This window comes from Manacus candei, unplaced genomic scaffold (assembly GCF_025592945.1).
Source record: "Manacus candei isolate 608988 ecotype Guabito, Panama unplaced genomic scaffold, ASM2559294v1 h1tg000023l, whole genome shotgun sequence".
Taxonomy (NCBI): domain Eukaryota; kingdom Metazoa; phylum Chordata; class Aves; order Passeriformes; family Pipridae; genus Manacus; species Manacus candei.
Genome location: NW_026138071.1, coordinates 20,761,685 through 20,785,716, shown reverse-complemented (window position 1 = coordinate 20,785,716; position 24,032 = coordinate 20,761,685). Strand labels below are relative to the sequence as shown.

The 24,032-nt window shown below is 38.8% G+C and overlaps 1 protein-coding gene across 6 annotated transcripts in view; it reads right to left on the bottom strand.

Annotated features, from left to right (window-relative positions):
- The window catches only part of GTF3C3 (general transcription factor IIIC subunit 3), a 170,410-nt gene that overhangs the window by 136,925 nt on the left and 9,453 nt on the right, over window positions 1-24,032 (bottom strand). The window contains exons 9-19 of one of the 6 annotated variants that reach the window (XM_051788000.1): window positions 23,832-23,919; window positions 22,679-22,782; window positions 21,905-22,076; window positions 21,249-21,451; window positions 20,544-20,645; window positions 19,538-19,673; window positions 18,686-18,923; window positions 18,126-18,316; window positions 17,337-17,461; window positions 14,546-14,698; window positions 12,907-13,652 (exon numbers count right to left, since the gene is read on the bottom strand). In XM_051788000.1, coding sequence (XP_051643960.1) covers window positions 13,530-13,652; window positions 14,546-14,698; window positions 17,337-17,461; window positions 18,126-18,316; window positions 18,686-18,923; window positions 19,538-19,673; window positions 20,544-20,645; window positions 21,249-21,451; window positions 21,905-22,076; window positions 22,679-22,782; window positions 23,832-23,919 — 1,635 coding nt within the window. In that variant the 3' untranslated portion in view covers window positions 12,907-13,529. Of the gene's footprint in view, window positions 1-12,906; window positions 13,653-14,545; window positions 14,699-17,335; window positions 17,462-18,125; window positions 18,317-18,685; window positions 18,924-19,537; window positions 19,674-20,543; window positions 20,646-21,248; window positions 21,452-21,904; window positions 22,077-22,678; window positions 22,783-23,831; window positions 23,920-24,032 lie in introns of those variants that run through there. The other 5 variants (XM_051787999.1, XR_007904603.1, XR_007904604.1 and 2 more) reach the window with 5 other exon arrangements.

Sequence of the window (24,032 nt, the reverse complement as noted above, 5' to 3'; positions counted from 1 at the left end):
TGCTGCAGCATTATTTCATACTATCCAAGGAATCCAAAATATTTGTGCTAGTGTTTGCTCCCTGATTTACCCTCATACCAAAACATTCTGCGTAAGCAAGTAATTGACTGAGATGAAAAGAATTCTAAAGACAAGCACTGCAGAAGTGCTGGCAGCTCAGACTACACCTTGAACAAAGACTTCAGTTCTACCTCAAAACAGTAGAAGGAATTCAAGAAAGATCAATGAAACTGAGGCAAAGTATTTTACATGGGCTGGAATAAAACTTTGTTAACTAATAACAGTTGTAGCACTTAATTATCTACAAATAGATGGCAAATCTAAGTAGAAATTAAAAGAAATTATCGGAATAGTAAAAAGGTTGTAACTAAAAAAAATGTCATTACAAGAAAGGAAAATGAAGAAGCACTTCAAGCAGTGAGCTCTACTGGAATATGGAAAAACTTCCCAAGGAAAAGCCCATTCCCTGAAAAATTTTAAATCAGACTAAAAATGTAATTAGAGACAATACAAAAAAAAACCCTGGAGCCATAACATTGCTGAAATAATAAAAACAGTACATGAATTATCTGATTTTTATATATAAAATACATATAATTTACATGAAAGCTTTACTAAGATATGTGGGCTGCTGTACACATCACACAAAGCACAGGTGCTTTAGTAAGAAACAAAGGTACAGCTGTGTTCTTAACTACAAACCAAAATATTCTCCTATGCCAGTTTAGCTTGCAAACCTGTACAGCAATGATAATTCCATCACATATATATGTAGGTGGCAAAGCTTAGAGGAAATGATACTGATTTGAAGAAAAAAGTAGGTGAGCTGTCATCGTAATGCACCTGCCTGCCCCATCTCCTATTGCTGTATAAATTACGTTAAAAATAATACTATTTTAACTTATCTTGAAGACTCCTGTGAAACTCCTGGGGAGAATATTTGGAGCAGAAAAGAACATCTCATTGTTTAACTTCAACTTTCAATGCTCATTTCTTTGATCACCATCATCTTTAAAGTTTCCCATGGAAAATACGCTACAGACAGTATGATGAATGTTTTACTCCTATTTTTTTTTAATATGAAGTCACTCTTACCGAACTATACACCAACTTCTAAAAGTAAAATAAAGAATGTGAACCAAAAGCCCAGATCAAGCAGTTTTCTTAATGCAAACTAAATTAAGAATAGCATTTGATCTGTTTGTTTCAAAATTTATAAGGTGCCTTCAGAATTAGTTATCCTTCTGTCAAATACCGTCACCCTACCTCAGCTCATGAAAGGATTTGTTTCCATTTGACCTACATATCAGTTGCTCTTTTATGTTCTCATCTCCTATACATACTGCATATATCCTACTGCATAAACCAGGCATCCCTACATTGTTGTTTGACTATCCTCTGATTAAAGAACAGCCTAAGTACAACACCAGTAGTTATCAAGGAACTATACAATAAAAAACAATTATATTTTTAATATTCAGTGTTATTTATGCATCCCTTCCTTAGGTGAGAAACTTAAGAGTTACTTAATTTATCATTTTAATCTCTTTCCCAAGTGATCTTTATATTCCCTCACATCCTACGTTTCTTCACAAGCCTCCTAGCAACATCCCCCAGGAAAAGGCTTCCTGGAGCAAATTCTCAAGTGGAGCAATGACATCCTTACACCAGCTGAGGATCTTTTTATTACATACATTGATCAAATGCAGTGTTGCCCTGTCTGCAGTGTCACACTCTTTGCTGAGAGGAGCTCCCAACCCTTCCTCCAGAATAAAACAGTCATGCCATAAGATCCTTAAATCGAAATAATTATATTCATCAGTAAAATGCAAAACATTCAGCATTAATGGAGAGCCACCAGCTGCAGTTGCACAAATTATAAAATGCATAGTCACCATATTTAGAAGTTCCAATAAATATCATTCCTCTCTGCTGCCATCTACAGAGGGATTTCAAATTTTGCAAAAAATCTACTTTTCACTTCTAGATATGTATTTAATAATAGCCTGTCAACATGCCCTACAAACCAGTTCACTCCAAACACATATTATATCAACAGTACTACCTCAACATATTAGAAGCTTCAGGAAAAGCTGAGCCCAAGTGATGGGTTGTTAAAAGGTACTTTGATGTTGTCACACTGCATGACAGTGATGCCTGATCTTGGGCAAACCCCTCAGCCAGGAATTAGTTGCTCATGGTCCCTGTCCAGCGCCTGGGAAGAGTTGAGTCATACACAGAGGTCCCTCAGAAGACAGAGATGAGCTGCAAAGGAGATTCTATCTCTAGTATGGACGTCTTAAACACATTTGATAGTTAACCATCCATTATCCCTGTGGAGGCCAAGGTAGCATTTGTGGGAGAAAATACACTGTGAACAAACTGTAAAACACTGGTGAACCAAACATGCCAGTTAGAGAGTGTTGTACAGACACTGAAATTTAACATCTTCTAGCTGCAGACAGAAAAGAGCCTGAATCCAAAGAATGCAGGTAGTTAAAAAAAGTTTTTTACCACTTTGCTCTTCACTGTCCCTCCAAATTATTTTCCTGTCAAAGTTTTATGCCTTTTCTTTTTGGTAGCCTGCTCAGAACAGTGCCTGAATGCAATTCACAAGGAGCATTTGCAAGAATTGAAGGTTGTACAGCAAGAAGCAGTGAAGTTGCACTGACACGAAAGTGATATAAAGAGGCTGAAGAAAAGGCAAAAGAAGTTCAGAGACTGAGTACTGCTCTGGAGATTTCAACTGCATCCAAGGTACAAAAAATTATCATATTAACATAGTTTCAAGTATTAACATATTTGTTCTTAAGTGTGTTCATCTCTGACATAGTTAAACAGAAAGTATACTCAGCTGGAAAGAGGAATTTGTGATACATTGTCAGTAAGAGCAAACACTTTTAATAATCAGAATCTGTGCTTCCATCCATTGAACAAAAAATTACTTAGGAAATCAAGAATAAAAATATTTGAGATTTGTAATTCTCTTACCTTCATTACTTAAGTACATCCTAGCTTTCTTATGTAGAGTTCTTGATGTCTTTTCAGTGTTTCAGGAATTTAAGTCTTTCTGGTATTTCACTGTTGCAGAAGAGCTCTCTGAAATAGGAGAGACTTATACTATGTAGTGCTGAGGTTTTGTGCTGTCCATGTACTGTGACTGTGGAAATCTTGAAGCGTTACAATTAAAGCTGGATTTTCTTGTTTATATCTAGAAATGATTTCAATGGAATTCACTTTGCAAACACTAGTGGAAGAGAACAAGAGGCTATTGCACTGCTTGGATGCATTTGTACATGAGCAGGTAAACCACTAATGAAGCAGATAACTGATGACCTGGCTGCTGACTAACTGTAGCAGGAATCAAGGTGCTTTTTGAAGGAGCTGTCTTTCATGGAAAGTGACTGGTCAAAGCAAGGAAAAAAACCTAAAGAATTAGATATCACAAATGTTACTCTATCTGTTTAGATGTCTCTGTGGGATGAGCTTAGAGGACTATATAGAACTTGAGGTACTAGACATTTAGGTATGTCATTATGATCCTATGACTCCATTCCATTTTCTAGTACAGGGACACAGCTTGTATATCTGTACATATATATACAGCTTACATACATAAAGTATTAACAACAGTTTTATGCCTTTTCTAGACAAAATTGTACTTGGGACATCATTCCCAGTTTTAACTTTTTCCCAGTCCGTTATTTCTCACTAGTCTCAGTCACTTGGATCAGGATACTTGACTGGTTTCAGAAAAGCTGAGTAAAAGCTTATTAATACTGTGCTACCAGTGCTTTTACCTTATTATTTATTTTTTTTTTCAGTTTTGGATGTAGTGACCAGTTTTATACACTGGAGATCCTAAGAAACACTTAGCTGCTGATAAGGTCCTAACATGATGCTAAAGAAGAATTAACTGAAACACCTTTTGAATGTGTTATTCAATAATCAAAGTTATATTTCTGCAGTAGTCAGGCTGTAACATACCAAAACCTTTTTTTCTGTTTGACACAGAACTCCTCTGTCATATTCCTTCAGCTATATTAAGCAACAGAGCATTCAGAACATTAAAGAATTCATATTCTTTACTGTCTAAGTTATTTTAATTCTCTCCATGCCTTCTTATTCTTCTAGTTATTTTTTTGCTTCTCTGTTCCCTGTTGTCAAAGGTTTCTTTCAGCTCTCTATTTCTTCTGGTTGTGCTTTTAGGACAGTGTCCTTCTTATGGCCATTGTACTGATTTGAGCACCTGCTCCTAGAAATTAACTGTCTTGGAGGAAGTTATGCCATTTGGATATTTTGGGTTTTTTAATCTGTTTTGTTTTTTCACCTAATTGAAAATTTATACCTGAAGCAACAGAAGAAAGTTAAAATACTCAGGTAGAAAGAGGACACTGAGCAACTTCCTTGTTGCCTTTTTTTTTTTTTCTTATGGGGTGGTGACATCTGCTCCTTTTTCCTCAGTGTGTCCAGCAGCAGGTGCAACAGGTGATGGCAGAGATGACTGACTGCAAGAATAAGCTGATCTGTGGCAAAGGAACACCCCAGGTATCTCTCTGCAGCTCAAAAAGGAAACTTCTTTTTACATTCATCTAAGGTAAGGTTGTTTAACCTGAGCTCTTCGGGAGCTCTTTGGAGGGAAGTGCTTATTTATCTACTCTACTTAATATGTGTGGTGTCAAGCACATATATTAAAGGGGGTTGTGTATCAAAATCATCTTCGATTCTGTTCATATTGCCAATAGGTTCATGCTGTTGATGCAGCACCTCTGCGGTTCAGGATAGTTAAGCTGCTTAATGTGTGAGAAGAGTAGAATGGTTAAGAGCCACCAGGGGGCATTAAAACAAAAGAGATGGGTAGAAATTGCTTGAAAGATTAGAAACTTGAAAAACTTTATAAAAAGATCAGATTAATAAGGACGGAGGCAAACTGGGGTGGTAATGAAAAATAAGCTGAAAGTAAAGCTCTACTTCATTGTGACTTGTGTCATAGAATTTGGGACAGTGGTGGAAAGATTCCCAACTTTCTTTTAAAAACAGCACAGAATGTTAGTGTGAGTATTAGAGAGCAAGAAAACTAAATTTATGCAACAGTCCTAAGTCTGATGTAGTGACAGAAGAAGGTCAAGACATCATAACTAGATTAAAACTAAGTGAATTGTAATCTTGGAATTATTTCTATGGAAGGATAAATTAGAAGTCATTCCTTTGCTGCTTCTCCTACTATGAGACTCAGAGAAAAGAAAACAGTTGCCTTAGGCAAAGAGGCATTGTCAGTCTGCTTCTGTGTTCCACTTAAAGTAATGCTTTGCTGTTTCTGCACTATAAGAATGCTGAGCTATTTTGTCATATCTCTTTTCTCTAAGACTGAAGTGCAAAAGCTGGAGAAAGAGCTGTGGATGCATGTGTAGATAATACTGAGCTTGGCAAGTGCATCATACAGAGACCAAACACACTTGGGTGAAAGAGAATTTCAACTTCATACCACTTAGACGTACTAACGTATTTTCCTAAAGAACAGAGCATATGTTTAATGTTATCTGTAGCATTCTAGTCTGTAGCTGAAAACAGAACCTGTTTTCAGCAAATCCAACGTGAAAACTATGGAAGCTCAGCTGAACACAGCTGGTTTTCATTCAAACTGATTGCATATATTCAGGCTAGAAAACACACACTTTACATGACTATAAAGACAGACCCAGGATTTACTATTATTACATCCCAGTAGAGAATAATTGCAGATAATATTTATCTAGCTATATTGCTGGGAGGCAGATAGTTATTCTGTTTCAGTCTGTTCACTCAGTCTTACTAGACAGAAGTACAGAGAAAGGATGTGTTATTATGGGCAGGGAAACCAAGCTTGTAGGTGTGAGACTGAAGTGGACTCTGCTCTGTCATGACTTCGCTATTCAAAGCTGTAAGTTCAAGTAACTGCATTGAGACTTCTGTTTACAAGCAAGAATGAATTTGTAACAGTAAATACTCTCCCTTGCTTCTCAGATACCAAAGCAACCTTGAAATTCTTTTGAGTAAGCTGATTCAGACTCAATATGGGCTGAAAAGAAACTGAGCATCAACAGCTGATGGTCTGCAGGTAAGACAGATCCGTGACATGATGGTTGAGGAGAAACATGCCTTTGCACTAACATCAGAGCTTTATGGCTTTACTTACCTATCTTTACTTTTAACTGTATGCTGAGCAGCATGATAGATTTGTGCAGAGATATGGAACTGGGCTCTTTCACTCATTCCCATAATAACTTTTCCATCTACTCTGCTGTAGCAAGGAACTGCGTAAAGTAAGATATGCAGGTATCCCCAGAAATGGTAAGACAGGGGAAAGAACTGAAAAAGTTGATTTAGAAGGCCAGAACACAAGAAACTTACAAAATACCAAACTGAGCGGTTTACACACCAGGCCACGGAGAAAAAAGCAAGTTCTGGCCCTCTCAGGGCCTCTTTATCCTGTTTCTCCCCTGCCTTCCCAAGGCCTCTGTACATGTCTGTTAGGGCTATTTCTCTCTGGCATAGGAAAGAGAGAGAGAGTAATACAGCTCTCTCTGCAGCCCCCTCTGGACTGCAGAAGGGGAAAAAAACATGTAACCCCCTTGAGAAGGTACTTTGCAGGCTACCTAAGCAAAAACAAGGATTTCTAACTTTCCCGCTACAAATTCTTCTGAAAGCAAACTACCCCTACAAACTGCTTACCCAGGGTCATTACAGTACTGTTACAAACAGCTTTTTCATGAGGATAGCAAATACCACTTCTACTGTGAAGTGGCCTGCAGCAGCTAGAGCAAGGAGACACAGGATAGTTGTTTAAATTCTCCACCCAAAGCTGAACACTAGAAAGTAAAACCTGAAACTTAAGTGTAGGTGTGGTCTGAATCTCCTGTCTAAGCAGGCTTAGCTATTTAATTTCCTGAAGGAAACTAAGTGATTGTTGTCTCGAAGTGATTTTTTCCAAAATGTAACTATTTTGAACTGCCTTTTAAATAAATGGAATATGAAATATTAGAAAACACATTCCAATCTTTAAACAGTAGTGAGGCAGAGAGTATATCCAAGACAAAAGTATTTAAAATAGAATTATCTTTCATATTCTTGTGCTTAAAAAATAAAGCATGTTGAACAGAAATGTAACTGAATTTGGTTCTTCCCTTTAAAGGGAACAGTTAATGGAAAAAGCAAGACTGAGGAAAAGGTATATTCTGAACACTTAAGAGTCTTTGAAGAAGCAGATTCAAATTGATCAAGAGGCTTCCAGGAAAGCTGCCTGTCAAGAATCTGCTGTGGTGAGAAGGGATATAATTAAAAGATTTCAGTGAGCGATTTCCAAAGAGGTCTGCTTTACACTTTTCCAGCAGAACAAGAGCAGCTCAAGACAAATATTTGTCTTCTTTTCTATTCATCATGGAGTTGTCCATCACTTATATATAACGAACAGAACTTAGTCATGTCATGGACAGACTTTTTAGTGACCAGGAATACTGATATTGTGCTCTCTTCGCTTTTCCAAGTACCACTCTGTATTCCCCAACACTATAGACCTCCTTGTAGCTAAGATTTAGACATTGATATCAGTCCTTCCAGTGACTTCAAAAGGATAATCAGGTTGTACAGCAGTCTCCAGGGATAAAATCCTAGTTTGAAAGTCTGTTTTGTTTCTTGGGGACTGGATCATAAAGCTCAGCATAACCTTTGTATTACTCAGATCTCAGCATTCACTTTTTTACCTTTGTTAGAAGGGGATTAAAGAAAAGTCTAAACACCAGGTGCTGTAGCCTACTTCAGATACAGCAGATCAGCTGCATGTGCTGCTTATTACTTGCTGTATAGGATGAACTAATTCTTACAGTTAATGTGAACTCAGTTTTTCCCCTGGGTAAAGAAATCCCTTGAAGAATCCTCCTCCGAACTGGCTGAAGTTTCTTTTGCTAACAGGGTGCTGCAGCAGAAAGTAGAAGAGCTGCACAAGTCTTTGATCAGTTACAAAGAAAAGCTGAAAAGCCAAAGAGCTCAAGTCAGACAATGCCTGGCCAATAAAGCTAATGCAGAGAGGGTAAAGGTACTCAGATTTTTCAATAAAGACAGATATCCTACTTAGGAACTCCTTGCTGAAATTCTCAACAGAAGCTGAATAGGTGGACAGTAATTGTGTGGCTTCCCCTGTTGTCCCTCCCTCCCGTTATACTACACTCCATGTGCAGTCAGTCATCTGTAGTTCCCATGTAACAGCCAGTGAGCCTGAAAAATTCCAGGTTTGTTTCTCTCAACGATTTCCAGGAGACAAAATCTGAACTGAGAAAGATGGAGGCAATAAAAGACTATCAGAAGGGCAGAACAAGTGAGTTTTCTTGACCATTTTCCTAGAGAGACTGATCTGTTAAAATGTTACTGGAATTTCACTCCTGTATTGTCTTCAGTCACCAGATATCCAGAAATTTGTGTCAGAGCTGAAAAGTGTGCAGAACAAAATGCAATGTGAGGTGCAAGTGCATAACAGGCAGCTAGAGACCCAGCTGGAAATGGAGAGAAGGCAAAGGCAGCAGCTGGAAAATGAATCCCAGGTAAAGCAAGCACAGCATGAAAAGGTGGTGAGATACCCATGGAAGTGTTTTTGGCAAAACCTATGGTGTTGTAGAGAGGTAGCAAAAAGACTTTATGAACTCAGTCAAAAGATATTCCTATAAATCTTAATGTGTCTGCTCCAGAAAGCCTGAGTGACAACTTAACATAAATTCACTATATATATCTGATTTTACAGAGAGACAGGATTTTTTTATAAAGGAGAGAATTCTAAGCTATTTACAATAAAGATGGAAGAGTCTTTCTGTTATATTGAAATTTTTCATTTGTGTTATGAAAAAATTGTAAAGAAATTTTTTTTCCCAGTTTCTAGGTAGAGAAAGTCAAACTAGAAACTAGAGGAAGCCAGCACAGAGTCAGAACAGGTGAGACTGATGAGACTAATGCTAGTGGTTAGCATTAACACAGTAATTCATTGAAAGTCACAAGATATAAATCCAGCATATGCACCAAGTAACCCTTTCAATCCCAGCTATAACCCTCTGGTGAACAGTCAGGTGCATACGTGACCTTTTCAACTAATTGGCATTTATTATACTTTAAAAAAGGTTTCATCTTTTCTGTAAATCACTTCAATTTAGTGGGGTTGGTAAAAAGAGCATTTGTCCCCCACAGCCTATTGTTTTATCAGGCTCAGGACATCTGTGTTAACCAACCAAACAAAAGTGTCGTGGCCAAGTAAACTGCCCACCTGAGCTGCTCTTGTGTCATTGTATGTGACATCATGCAAAACCACCCACCCCACCCCTCTCCCTGAGAATCATTTGTCTTTGCATCACCTCATTCTTGCACTACTGTTCCACAATATCCAAATTATTATAGTGTGTGTGTATTACTGTAGTAGTTTGGTGTGAAAATCTAGGGGTTTCAGTGTTTATAAGGTATTAACCAGCATAAAGTAAATGAAACAAAAAAGTAATAAAGGTTCCCCAGCCTCAGGTCTTACATGTTCCCAGTCCAAGTATTGTTCTATGATTAGAAAGAGACCCTAAATAGCAAGAGAGTATTTCTACAGCATTCATCAGGCAAAATTAGTCTTCCCTCACCTTTCTCAGGAGTTTGTGGCACTCAGCACCCATATTTATCCACCTTCTTCCCAATGCCTCTGTATTTTATCCTGTGTTAGAGACCCATGTTGACTTCACTATCCCTGTAAGAGAGGGGCAACTCCTCTTCACAGCAATGCAGGAGGGCATCACAGAGAGCTCCTACCCCTGTGTACAGGAGAAAGATGTGAAAGGTCTGCTGTTCTCACCCCTCTTGCACAGAACTCAAACACTGGAACACAGTGTGCAATCACTGTTGTCTCTGCAGTTCTAATTACACTGCCCTGTCTAGATCACAACTGGCCTAGAAGCAGCAAGTCACCAGTGGGTCACATCTCAGTTTGACAGCCTGCAGCTACAAGTTGTGAAAAACCCCCAGCAAAAGAGCCCTGAGGAGAGCAGCTCCAAAAAAGGAGGTAAAGAAAGTAAAAACATTCATTTCAAATGGGGAAGCGAAGAAAATACAGCAGGGAGGTACTCGGTAGCTTATCAGTCAGGATTTCAGTTTTCTAGACTTCCTTTTGTAGTTCCTTATACAGGGAGGGAGAACAGACTCCCTCTTCTGGTTTAGTTTGTTTCTGCCTCTTGCCAAAGGACATACTGAAGCAGTACAGAGTACTACAGGTACAAGATAGCTTCAAGGCACTGTTTCTGTTCTTAGAAAAAGTGTATTGTACATAGTTCATGCTTGGTTGCTGTTCATTAACCAAATATTCATCTGAAAGCCAACAGCTGGCCTATTTTCCTCTGTATTTACTCCCCTTTCAGTGGTTTACCTTCCCCTTGTCCATGCTCTTTAGAGATACCCTTCCAAAAGCTGTGCTTACCTTCTTTGTGTAGGTTCGTCAGCCTTCTCCATAATTAGTTCTTGTACAGCCATGTAATTAGCTCTTTAGAGATGTCGGTATTAAACTGCCAAAACTTCAATCTCTTCTTTAGTAATGACAAAGATTCCCCAAAGAGTCATCAGTTTCATGGAACGCTGCATCTTCTCCCAGGAGAAAAAGCAAGAGGAGCTTCCCAGTCACATCTCCCTGGACACACAGGGCAAAGACAGGCCTACAGCTCACCACTGGAGAGGCTCACGTGAGCTGTGCAGGAAATGAGCTCATGTGAGTGGTGATTCCCAGCCCAGGGAGAGCATCACCTACTGTCAGGAGACTCCCTGCTAGCATCCAGGTGCAGGAAGAATCTGGAACTTTACCTGATCTGACAATTAGATAGGTGTGAATTGCTGAGGCCACCTGCAGATAAAAGGTTCTCACAGGGCACCTAAGAATACTTGTTTAAATCCTAACCTCTCACTTGAATTACCTCACCTCTCACCTTGTCTTCTTGACTCGAGTTCTTTGCATTGTGAGGCTGATAATAAAGCTACTATTTATAACAAAACAATTATTCTTTTTTATAAACTATACTATAAACTGTATAGTGTTGATATGCTACATGTTTGCTTTTATCACTTTTCTTTTACCAGCTTTAGACTGAGGCCTGGCAGGTGCTATCAAAACAAAGACTGGTTTGCAGAGGGTTCAGGTGAATTACTGAATACCAAGTCATGTGCCTGTGGTTGGATGCTGACGTGAGGGGCAGGGAGGAACTGGCAGGACTGGCTGCTTATTATGGTAGATGATATCTGGGTCATGAGAGAACATAGGCCTTGGGCTATTTTAGAAGCATAGAAGGAATTCATTAGGTGTGACGTTACACCACACATTACCTTACCTTCACAAGAATTAGTGGAATTTGTTCAACGTATCCTACTGTGGAACAACAAACTGGGGAAACAGCAGTCAGAGCAGAAGACTATGTCATAATATGCTGAAGATGACTATAACAGGGACAAGTTTTCAACATCAAAGATCAGCTCACCTTCATCATGCCCTACTCTTCCATGTGGTGCCAACACAACCTGGCTGCAGGACATGTGGTGTTGCCCTCCATCTGCTTCAACAGAGCTGTTCACCACCTCCTCTGTGATCCATGGCACTACTGTTTCTGTGAGACTTATACATCTTATCTACAATTATGTTTAGTTTAGTAGAGAGAAAAGGCTTGCATACCTCTGGTACCTAACCCAAGAACATGCTGGAAGTAACTCATTCTGCTCCTCCAGAAATTTGGCCCTAAACCCTAACTTATATGGTAGGACTCCAGACGAATTCGTGGCGACAACAGCCTCGCACCCCTTGAAGCAAATGGCTGTTCCAAGGAACAAGGGGTGGCTGAGCACACTAGTAAAGCTGAACACATCTGAGCTTAATAAATTGTGCTGCTTAAAAGTAGATCTATGCCATATGGCTTTAGGTGTGTCCCAGTTAAGCTGGTTCTGTCAAGAAATCAATTGGCATCTATCTGCTCTGTAAAGCTGATTCAGTTTTTAAGACAATCAGCAGTTTGAAACTGTTACTAATTATTTTAGTGGGGCTTGAGGAAGATTTCCAACATGATGACAGGTGAGGTTGGTAATGATTTAAGTAATCTCTTGTTCTTAGTGATTTACAAAAGCTTTCCCAAAATTGTAATGGCTGTATTTCAAGCTTTTCCTGCTTTGCTGTTTGTTCACACACACTCAAGTTCAGGCTGTACTGGGCTCTGAGCAACCTCACCTAGTTGAAGATGTCCCTGCTCATTGCAGTGGATTTGGGCTAAAGACCTTTAAAGGTCCCTTCCAAGATAAACTATTCTGTGATCTGCTTTTCCTTAAGCAGGTCAGTTCACGTGGGCTGTGCCCATTTAAAATACTCTTTATTGGTGAGCCCACATTCCTACAGCATCTATTTTGTCCCTTGCTTTTTCTGAAGCCTTGTCTAGTCTAATCTGTCACTGCTGCACCATTAATACAGGCAATTCCACAAGACTTGTTTCTTAATCATTGATTGCAGTTGTGTGAAATGATTACAGAACACAAATATGTGTAAAAGTGGGCTGAAAGCAAACAGCAGGTAGCTGTGATACTTTAAGTAACAAGAGTGCCTAGCAGGCAATAGCACAGTTTGTTTTCTACTCAGCAAACTACCAAGCTGAGAAATATTTTTCAGCCTTATTTTGCTGTAGGGCAAAACATATATCCATTTCTGCATATACATATAACTATATACTCCTTTAATTTATGATAAAGCACTGTATCTGGCTTCTATGCTACTGTTCAACTGTCAGAAAGAATGAAAACCCCAGATCATTTGCAATGTACATGAAATAACAAGCTGTATGTTTTGCTATATGCTATTCAGTAGGATATACGTTTGCTGAGAATAAGTAAACATCATTAACATCAGAATTTTTATTAACAAGTTCAGAAGAAGAACAAAGGTCATGCTGATTTCAGTAAAACAAAAATAAATCCCTTTCAAATAGAACAACTGCTAGGAATATGAACTCCTAGAAAATTTTGAATAATTTAAAGATCTTGAAACACTGAGTTCTTCATCCTCTAGGGATTAGTATGAGCCCATTGCTCCTATATTACAGTAATTTAATGCTGCACATTAAAAAACCTTCCTCACCAGTGAATGTGGCTTCTTCAAAAACCTCACTGGTAATTAGTTTTAATACTGCATATTGTACATCTTCCTCCCAAAAAAAACCCAGCAACTGGGCCTCAGTTTTCATTGTTTGATTCTATATACAAGACTGAATGTCAAATTAGAGAGCAGTGCACCAAAGGAGAAGACACAGGTGAGCATGTCAGCGCTGTGCTCAGAACGGACAGTTCCCATCCACAGATGAAATACAGTTCACATGTCAGAAGGAGAAGAAGTCCACAAAGCCATCCACAGCACGAGCCAGGGCTCTGACCATCTACAGGAAAAGCTGTACATAAAACCAGTTTCCCCAGCACTGCATAATTGTCAATACAAAGGGTATCAGTTCTACCCGCCACAAACCTCGTCACACAACCGCGTAGGTGTACAACATTTTCTGAGCCATTCTGGTATTGCCACTGCTCTGGTAGATAAGTGACAAGTTAAAGGCAGTGTCTCTTCTCAAGTCTGTCTGATCAGCTTCTATTCCCTGTAAAAATAATGATTAAAAAAAAGTTATCCATATACAAAGACAATATACTTGAAATATGAGCAGCAATTACAGTGGAATCAAATTACATATTTGTGGTTACTATAGGCTTTCAGCTGTTTGGAAACAAAAGAAGTATTCCTTGCACCCTCCCTCTTTAACAAGTTTCCACATCATGTTGTTGATCACCAAAGAGTTACAAAATTACACACTCAAAACATTAGCTGTAAGTTAGATATACAGCTCATAAACCAGGAAAGTACTATCTTAATTTCTCTTTGTATGCAAAGTATTTGTTTCTCCAACCAGAATGTGAATACTGCCTGTACCTTTCACCTGGTTACAAGACTGCTGCTTTGAACTCCCAGGGCTGACTAACAGCCACAGGTCTTACTTTACCAACTCTGCTCGTTTTCTAAATACACTTGTAATGTTTCTACCTACCCATGCCACAGCTAGGCAAAAACTTTCAGACTAGACTTGTAAATGTATGACATGTCACTTAGGACCTAATACGGATCAATTAGAGCTAAACCATGGCTCAGATGCACTTAGGCATTGTTAATACTGGTTCATCTTGCTCCGCCGTGCTGTTCTATAGCATGACTGATTATATAGAACTTCCTGGTCAGCTACTTCAGGTAAAGTTGTTTAGCAACCCTTTTTGCTGCTACTTTAGCTTATGAGAAAATCCTTCAAAATTCAATAACCCTTGAAGTTAAAACATGCTTAAATATATTACATGGTGACAATCAGATTTGGGCTTCCAGTGGCAAGGAATCACAATACAAATTGAAGGAAACCCAACTACACAGACTTCATGTATCTATTTTAACTATTCTTGACATTTACCTGACTTCATTCTCTGTACATAGCTTACAAAGTTACAGTACCTCTAAGGTGAGAGGAGGAAGTTCAAGTGCTCTTTGGTAGTAGTGGATTGCCAGGTGCAGCAATCCCAGCTGGTGAAGGCCACGGCCAAGGTTGTAGAAAGACTCTTGACACGGACCACGCAGGTCCAAGTAGCGGTGAAGGAAGGAGAATCCCTGTACACATATTATGCACATTTGTGAATGTTCCTTTTAAGAAGATGGCAATAAAATATGGTGGGGAACAGGTGTTTAAATGTATCCATTTAAACTTTTGGTTTCCCAGAAAACCACATGCAAGTTGAAGGCAAAAGATGAGTCACATTTGATGGATGATACCACAAAACCTGTGCTCTGTCAGTCTCACTGGCACTGATAACAATGAGTAGATCTTTTTTAATAAATTAAACACACAGTTATTTAGCATAGTGACTTATGGAACTAGCTCGCTAAATATCTGTGTGTATGTGTTTATATAATATATACACAAGACTGGTTCATGACTGGAAGAGCTGATCACCTTAGAAAACATGCAGGCAAAGGACAGGCTACAGCAAGACCTTATTTTTCTTTAAAAAAAAAAAAGATTTTGAAAGATAATCCTTCCCCTCTTTTTTTAATGGAGAAAAAAAACTCCAAACCTTCCTTCACTCTATGCCTTGGACAGCATCCAGAAAGGGTTTAATTCTACAACTTTTCAGAATTTCCCAAAATTCTAAAGTCCACGAAAAGTATTCTCAAAGTATGATTTCAGCAATGCAAGCATATTCTTTTCCTGATCTTGTCCTCCATGCAAATGTTTACTCCAATACCAGTTACCAGGGAAATTAGCAGTATCTATAAAGCGACCAAAAATAAACTTCACTGAATAAGGGCATGAAAAATCAATATATCCTAAGCAATAAGTGAGAGTTCATGTCCTCTCTCAAAGCCAGCAGATGTTTTACTGCCAACTCTCCAGCAGAATTTGAAAGCAAACTCATACCCAGCAATTTCAGTGCTATGCTTTAGCATATTTAAAGTCAAAGCACTCTGCAAGTGTTTCTTATTTCTTTCTTATTTTGCTTTTAGTTTAAAATTAAAATATATCCTCATATATTTAAGGTATATGAGTAGCAGGATCTCAGGAGTACATAATTTTGTTGCCAACCTTACTCTGAACACCCGCTCCTCCTACACTGTGGTTCAGAGGAGCAGGACCCAACAGTTTCTCCGTGCCTATTCTGGTGCTCATGTCCCAGAAGACGTAAAACAGGGCAATGCATAAAAGGACAGTGACCAGGCACTGGTGGAACAATTACTCCCATTTACACACTGACATGCTGTGAAGTGAGAGAAACAGTTTGTTTCTCATCTGTAAGATGTCACTGCCTACAGCTTCATGTGTAATGACAATCCTGACTCGGGGTTGGTAAGATGCCATAAAGATGAGTGGCATTAGACCAGAGCCACCTCTCAAACACAACAGAGAGGCAGACAGCATTATTTTACATTAAAATGCAGTGCTTCCTTTGACACTGAAGGAGCCCTGGGGGAAACTTCGAAGGGACAAGTAGATGAGGTGAATTCAGAACCTCACAACCTTTTCATCCTCTCCCATGCATTTTGTTTTGTTACCACTTTGGACCGTGCTGATTCTGTTGTAAATAGAGGACCTTCTTTCTAGGGACTGTGTTGGTAATCAGAGAAGTTACCTCCTTCAACATACAGAATTAGTTCAGACACAAGCAGCTAATGATCATAATTTAGGTCACCAGTGGGTCACTGTGGTTGAATTATTAATTAACTACAATAGCAACAAGAAATGATGTAAAAATACCGAGTATAGTAAGCAAGAAATGAGAAGAGAGAGAGAGCAGGGAACTGTATTGCCTGGGGGTAACATAAATAGGATGTCGTTTGAGTATATTATAAAATGAGAACAGAACAGCCCAACTAAGAAAGGCAGGCTGATTACAGAAAAAAAAGTGGATAAAAACATTAAAATTAGGCCAAAGTTTGTAAGTTTGAAATGTCTTAAGTTGGCCACTGTCATAACTGGTTTAGTATTAGAGTGACTGAGGACCTGTAGGTTTTGTCAAAATCAAACAGTTTTCAGGAATTTCAGAAGTCACAAGAGCTCGGGATCCTCATCATATATTGTGCTGACTCTGAGCTCAGCAGCCACAGGAATTAAAAGGCATTTCAAGTTAATGAAAATAGTTGGTGGAAAGTAGAGGAAATTACTTCCAAGATTCTGTTTGGGAATACTCAGTCTGTGGTTTGTACCTGGTTCTGGTAGATGAAAGAAAAATGTGTATAAGGAAGCTGAAAAATTGAGGGTAGCCTAAACTGAAGCTCACATGATCTTTACAAAGAGAGCTATAAGAGGCACCTAAAAGGGGAAAGGAAAATGAAAATAGGGAAAAAACATTTTCTAAGTCTGTAAAATTTGCTTCAACAGTGCAGTTTATGAGCTGTGTCTACAAAGAGCATGTGACATAGATTCAATTCTACAGAACTTCTTCAGAGCAAGGCAAGGCAAGAAAAATTTCGAAGAAAATCCATATTACAGCCATCAAGAAATTAGCAGTATTTTCACAAACAGCTGGCAGCTCCTAACATAGATGTGAGTCTCCTATAAGGAGAGGAGATTCAGATGGGTGCAACTATAGTTCAAAAGTATATTCATCTGCGTTCATGTTTTGCCACTTCTCTCTTTTGAAATGCCACATTAATCATGAAAAGTTATTTAAAAAGAGTATGTTGCAGCCATACTTGTCTGCAAGATACAAAGCAGGACACACTAAGTGTAAAAATAATCACACTAACTCACCTGTACTATAAGAGCATGTCTCTTCAGGACGTATTTCTGAGAGGCCATGTGGATGAAGGTCAAGCCAATACAAAGACTGTACAGAGGTTCATCTGGGTTTGAACGAAAGGCTTGCACATACTGTCCTAAAAGCAAATAACTGAATCAAGATGTTTGCTGTGAAGAATATTCCTTAAGAATTTAAGGGTAAAAAAGAAAATCTTTGAATTAGAAGTGTAAACTAAGGAAAGAAATGGTTTAATATACCTACATCAAAATACACAGGAAAAAACACGAAAGAAAATTGTATATTTTCAGCACTCCTTGGATTCTGAAGAAAAATGCAGATTGTGATGTAGAAACAGAAGCAGAAATCAATCAGACACAGAAGACAAACATGGTCCTTGCTGGAATTTATATTCTGGAGGCCACACATCTTAAATGTGACATTTGGAGGGCTTGACTGAAAGCAGTAGGTTTACTTCAAAGGCCTGCTTAAAATGTGCAACCAGCTGTATTTGCTGTTTAAATCGGGCTGGTTCTATCCTTCTTATAATTATCATTAGCCTTCAATTATCTTTGCAAGTTAGTTATATTTGCAATGTGTGCTAAACTTGAAACGTGCCAGACTAATTTTTATTAGCAAAACTCTTTAGCAATGCGCTGATTTGGGCACAAAATAATTAAAGCACCAGACTAACACTGTAAACCTGTAATTTTCCGATGAAAAGAAATAATTTGATAAATCTTTCTCCTGTTATAAACCTTTGCTTGTTATTTTTGTTGATATCAGAAGATGAAAGATATTACCCAGAGCATGCTTGAAACTGCCAGATACAAAGGCATTGTGGCCGTTGAGGACACACAGCGCGTGGTTATCGGGATTTTTCAGCATCAAGCGGAGACAAAAGCGATGGTGACGGACGTCCTGAGACTGCATAGTAACTTGATTGAAGATGTTCCACAGCTGAGGTTTATTGACATTTTCCATTACCATGATTCTGCAGAACGAAAAGTATTCAAGAAACCAGTAAATGCTACATAGTAAATGCTGTCTCTGGAGTAAAACCTCAACAGTTTAGGGAAGATAACAAAGAGACCCTCAAAGAGGGTCACCCCAAAGGTTGGTGACCAAGGCAAAGACGAAAGACAGACCCAATGACTCTGCCCAAATCAACCAAACTACTGCACTGTGTACTCTTTGGAATCAGAGGCCATTGGAAAGCTTCTTTAGTTTCTATAGCCTTATCTGTTTAAGCAAATGCTGAAGAGCATCAGCCTGCCTCCCTCAGCAGTACTGTCAGCAGTATGACTACAGCCTCAGCAGAGGCAACCACAAAAGAGACTGCTCTACCTTCTCAGTAGCTCACCTGATATAGTTGTAAGCTTTTCTGAAGTTCTTGTCCAGAATTGCAGCAGAGAGCCCAAAGTATTCCAGCTCCTTGCGCTTTTGTCTATCATCATAAAATGAGTAATATTCCAATGAGGAATCCACCAGTAGCTCTGCCTCCTTGTACCGGGAGAGGTCACACAGGGAATATATAGCCTTCAGGAGGAGGTTCCACCAGTCATCTTTTGTCAGAACACTTGTGAGAACAGCAAAAATTGCTAAAAATATTGGAGCCAAAAAGTTGAGAAAAATTAGAACAAGAAAGATAAACCCTTACATCAAACTGATCTTTTCAAAGACATTGTAGCATTAACAGCCTATATAAAGTATTTACTTTTTCTCAGTTTAAGTGCAGTTTGTAAAACACCAGCAAAAAAAGCCAAAATGTGGGAACAAATTGCAAACAATACACACAGTTCAAACTGTAAACACACTACATGAATTCAATAAAGTTACTCTTCCTAATTTACCAAACAGTGCTTAAGAATGTGCCAGCCAAAAAAAAATCACACCACTTTTAAAATGTATTTCTGGTACATTCTACATTTGTGTGTATTATATTTGCATTGAGGAGAATGCTGGCCCATATGATCTCTAGAGGCCCTTCTCAATCTGAATTATTCTGTGATCTTACTATTTTTGTCTGAATGGGGATTGTTCCCTTAAGATATATTATCTTCATTTTTGCTGCCTTCTTTGCCCTAGAAACAAAGCAATGTTAACATTGGCTGCTAGGATTTAGCATGCAAAATAGTAACATTTGTATCACTTTTCAGAACTGTGCTGTTCACCTTGTCACTTTGCTTTTAATAAACAATCTGTGAGTTGTTACCTTTTGCATCGCAATTTGCTGTCTCTTGGTCATCATTGTCAGAAATTTTATCCCTCGACACCTTAATAAGATAGAGGTGTCTCTCTCCAGATTTGGAACTAGATATCAAACACACCTGAGCTCTGCTCATTGCTACCTAGAAACAAATTTAAGGGCAGCATTTCAGATGACATTGTAACATCCTGTGACAAAGGCAGCTTTATGGCCAATCCATCTTGCTCATGCCAAAACAGTCTGCGACTTAGAAACACCACAATACAGCAAGAACACGAGAGAGAACATTCCCAAGAGGAATATTATCTCTGCACTGTCTCCTGCTCCAGTGCCAACTGGGCTATGCAAGAGAAAGATACAAACTCTTTAAATTATTTAAAAAGATTTCTCCTGGGATTGGAGCATCCCTTTATATACTGAAATCAAAACTATTTGCACAGAGGTCTAACAAGAACACTGTCTTTCTGTCAGCTGTCGAACCATACAGTGTCATACAACAGTAATGGCACTGACCAGATGGACAGAGGTCTAAATATTTCCCTCCTTCACTCCCTATTTAAAAATAAACAAAACAACAATTAACACAAACCACCACTGTATTTACTGGCTAAACAAATTCTTATTTTGTCATTTGTCACAAGAAAAAGAAAAAAGGGAAATTAGGAAGAACATTGTTTAAATAGAAGTGGTATAAACACTTCAAGAAAGCTCTGTGCTGTCTGCCAAAAAGGTAAGAAACAGCATTAGCATTCAGTGTGTTGTATGTACACTGAGAACAGGGAGTTGAAATCACTGTATCAATAATTATACACACAAACAATCCTCTGTTCTGAACGCCACAGGTAGGAACACCAATATTGCAGGATCCCTACAAGATTATTATATAACAAAATTATGAAACCCTTTGTGTATAAAAAACTACTAACTTTCCTCCTGAGTTCATTTGTTGCTTGTCTTGACCCAACTAACAGCTGTCTAATTTCTTACAGTGTAGCTGGAAAGACTGGCTTACCTTCAACAGCATCGACAGCATAGTGAGTAATGTGTCTATGTAACCATACATTTTGCCTTGGGAATACAGCAGTGTTGAACGATGGAGGAGTAGTTTTAATTCCTAGACAATATTAAACATTATTATTCAACCTCTTGCACAGAGTGTGAGTTTATAAAACAAACAATTTTGACTGAATACAGTATTAACAGTATTGTGAAAGCTTCCAGAAAGCTGTAAGAATCTGCTGCAGCAGGTAAGCTCTCCCTGAACAACCTTGCAGTAGTTACTCTGAAATTCTTCCACTTCAGAGAAATTTGGCATGACTCTTACCTATGGTGGAGGTGCTGCTGGTGAGGGCATACAGAACCCCTGCTTACAATCAACAGAGGCCAAACCATGCAGCTCATATGTAGCAACTGCTGATCAACTTGATGCAAAGTGACTGGTGTCACAACAGGGTCTTAGTGGCCAAGAGCTTGTGCATCACACAAAAGTAATCAAGTGGGACAGGACAAATACTGATAAAATGGTAAGGGAGAAAGAGCCATGAGGATGAGTCCCTGACACTGTAACGAATCCCTCACTGTGCTCTGAAGGCTCTGAAGGCTCACCATGGTGAGATAAGTCTCAGTCCCTGGTCCTATGCAGTTGACATCTCTGACCACTACCACAGTTTGGCAGAGTAATACATCCTCAGCTGAAAGCACAGAACACTTTACCCACCTGCTGAGCAGCATTAGCATCCTGAGCCAGTGTATCTGGATCATACATTGGTTCCAGAGCCTCCAGAGCTTTCTCAGGTCGGCCCAGCTGCTGCTGAAGTGTTGAAAGTGAGATTCTTGCATCCAGATGCAATGGAGCAAGATCAACAACTTTGGCATAACTCTCTGCGGCACGCTCCATGTGTCCCAAAGCCTTCAAGCACTCTAGAAATACCATAAACAACACAAAACACTTAAGTGGTAGAAAAAAAAAGACTTCAAAGTTTGCAAAATAGTTAACATACTTTTCAAATACCTTTTTAGTAAAACCATCCAAAACATGTATTATTAAGTGAAAATATTCTGAAATATGTACTTATGCATGCACAGTTTTACTTAAAACATCATCAGATGACACAGGATGGAATGTAAAAGAGGTGCTGCTTCACTTACATGAAGTATTTTTAGCTGAGGTAAATTTCAGTGTATGTGAAGAACAAGAAAATGCTTTCTGACAGAATTGTCATAATAAACTTCACCTATAGTTCTGCAAATACCAATTATCATTCAACCACTGAATCTAAAATTCCTGTGATCTTAGATAAAGGTCCCTGGAAATGCTCAGCACTGTATTATCATTCTCAGTACCACGTGCTCAGCAATCCTGCTTTTCCTTACCTGCATGCCGAAGCCAGACAACAGCCAAGTTGTATCGTTCCGAACAGACAAGAGAGCTCAAGAGAGGCAGTGCTGAGTTGTATTCTCCAACATCCAGAAATGCCTCTGCCACATCCAAATACAAGTCACCCATTTCTTCTGGATTTTGTTCCACCAGTGTGGTTAAAAGAGGCTTTAAAAAAAAAACAAAAACCACAAAACACTAAGAGCATAAATAACCAATGAGAACATTTCTTTAAGATATGGTTATTGGAAGCTTACATTTTTATGCTATGATTTTTATTCTATTTCCATTCTGAACTACACTTCCTTTATTTAAATATTTTTTTAAAGTGAAAAATGAAAGATCTGCATTTTGGAATTCCTGAAAAGCCCACATTTTTCTATTCCAGACATTTCATATATCCAGTGTGTTAAAGTGTTCATCAGTGAGGAGTATTCTTTATGAAAGAAGAGTCTTCAGATTTAGTACTGCTGTGAAACAAAGTGAAAAAGTGTTCAACAACTTTGCAGTGTGGTCCTGGGCCATTCAGGACCAGCAAACAGTGACTTAACTGTGCTTTAGCAATACTTCCACTGGAGGCACAATTTCTAAGGACAAAGACAGTATTTCTGCTATTATGAGTCTGTCAGGTTTCTCTCTAGGAGTGGGAGAGAAGTAAAAAGAATCTCTGCAGCTCTCTCAACAACCTCCATCATATGAGAACAGGAACAATTACTTGCTTTGGTAATTTCTTAGAACATTCCCCATCTTCTGAGTTGGTTTCTACTTACACTAAGTGGTTCCAGGATGTTCAAGTGAACCAAGCACACCATCAGCTTGACTGTGATGTCTATGGGAACACCCTCAGGTATGCAGCAGGTGACCTTCTCCACAGCTGTGACAAGACAAAGAATTTCTTTCTGAACTCATAGGCTTTAACAAGCACTTCACAAGCTTCACATCCCCTCCAGGTCACATTCAGTTCCACTGAAGAAAATACTCTTATAAACTCTTGCAAATGTTTGTGTAGGCCTGGCCTCTCCCCTTCTTTTATCTTTCCCCAAAGTCAGAACAACTTCTCCCTACTGTCGGTGATACCAATAATTCCATGTGAAGTATCAAGTGCTGTTGATTTCAAGAGTGAGATTCCATGGAATGTGTTTAGAACCTTTGCCTACTTAAGGTCTACTTGCTTAATAAAGTTTTCCTTTAGCAATTTATGCACCTGTACCCGCTTCTGCTTGTTTTTTGAAGGAAATACCCTGCATTAAGGTATTTGTTCTTACTAAGTTAAGTCCTGTGTCCCAGGGATCAGGTTGAACACATCATTAAACACTGCTAACTAAAGAACTTCACATAACATGTAGAGGGAACACAGTCTGACGAGAATGCAAACACGAGGCAAGGCAGTTATCCATGACAATGCTGGCAAATTAAAGGTCACACACTAAAACTCCATGATCTTATGTCCTTCACATGCAGTCATGACACCTTCTCAACTAGCCTCTTTAAGTTCTCTTTCACCACAACGCTTACACCAAAGAGTGATTGCTATAATCTGAGAAAATTGTGATTTTCAAAATAAGGTTTCCCTGTTACCTCCTACATCCACATCCCATTACTGCAAATCACAACAAGCAGATTAGTTCATCATTCTCTGAACATCGTAATACCCAGCACAAGAATAACTATTCACCTACTGGTAAATTCTTACAAAATGAAAAATTTTCTTCTCTAAGCAAGCAAGCCCTGGAATGCTTTTGGCTTTGGTGGCTGACTAGGTTAGAAGGCAGTTCTGAAAAAAGAAGACAGTGCAAAAGAAACCTTTTCTGGGTGAAGCCCTATTTCTGTGCTGTTAGAAATCTCCCAATAGACTGCAAGCTGGCTCCTGAGCATATGATCAGTTCACAGACTTGTACAAAACTAAAAAAATGAATTACTTACCTGGAGCACTGGATTCAGCATCTGGATGACTTTGGTCATCAGTCACTGCCTCTTGGCCTTCCTGAGTTTCTACCATCGCACCTGGATCTTTTTTAAAAGATTAGTAGGTTAACCAGTAGCATCAGCTAAGCCAAAAGTTACTTGCTTGTAAATCCATAATCAATTGATAGTTTACTCTGAAAAGTGGACTGGGTTTTTTGA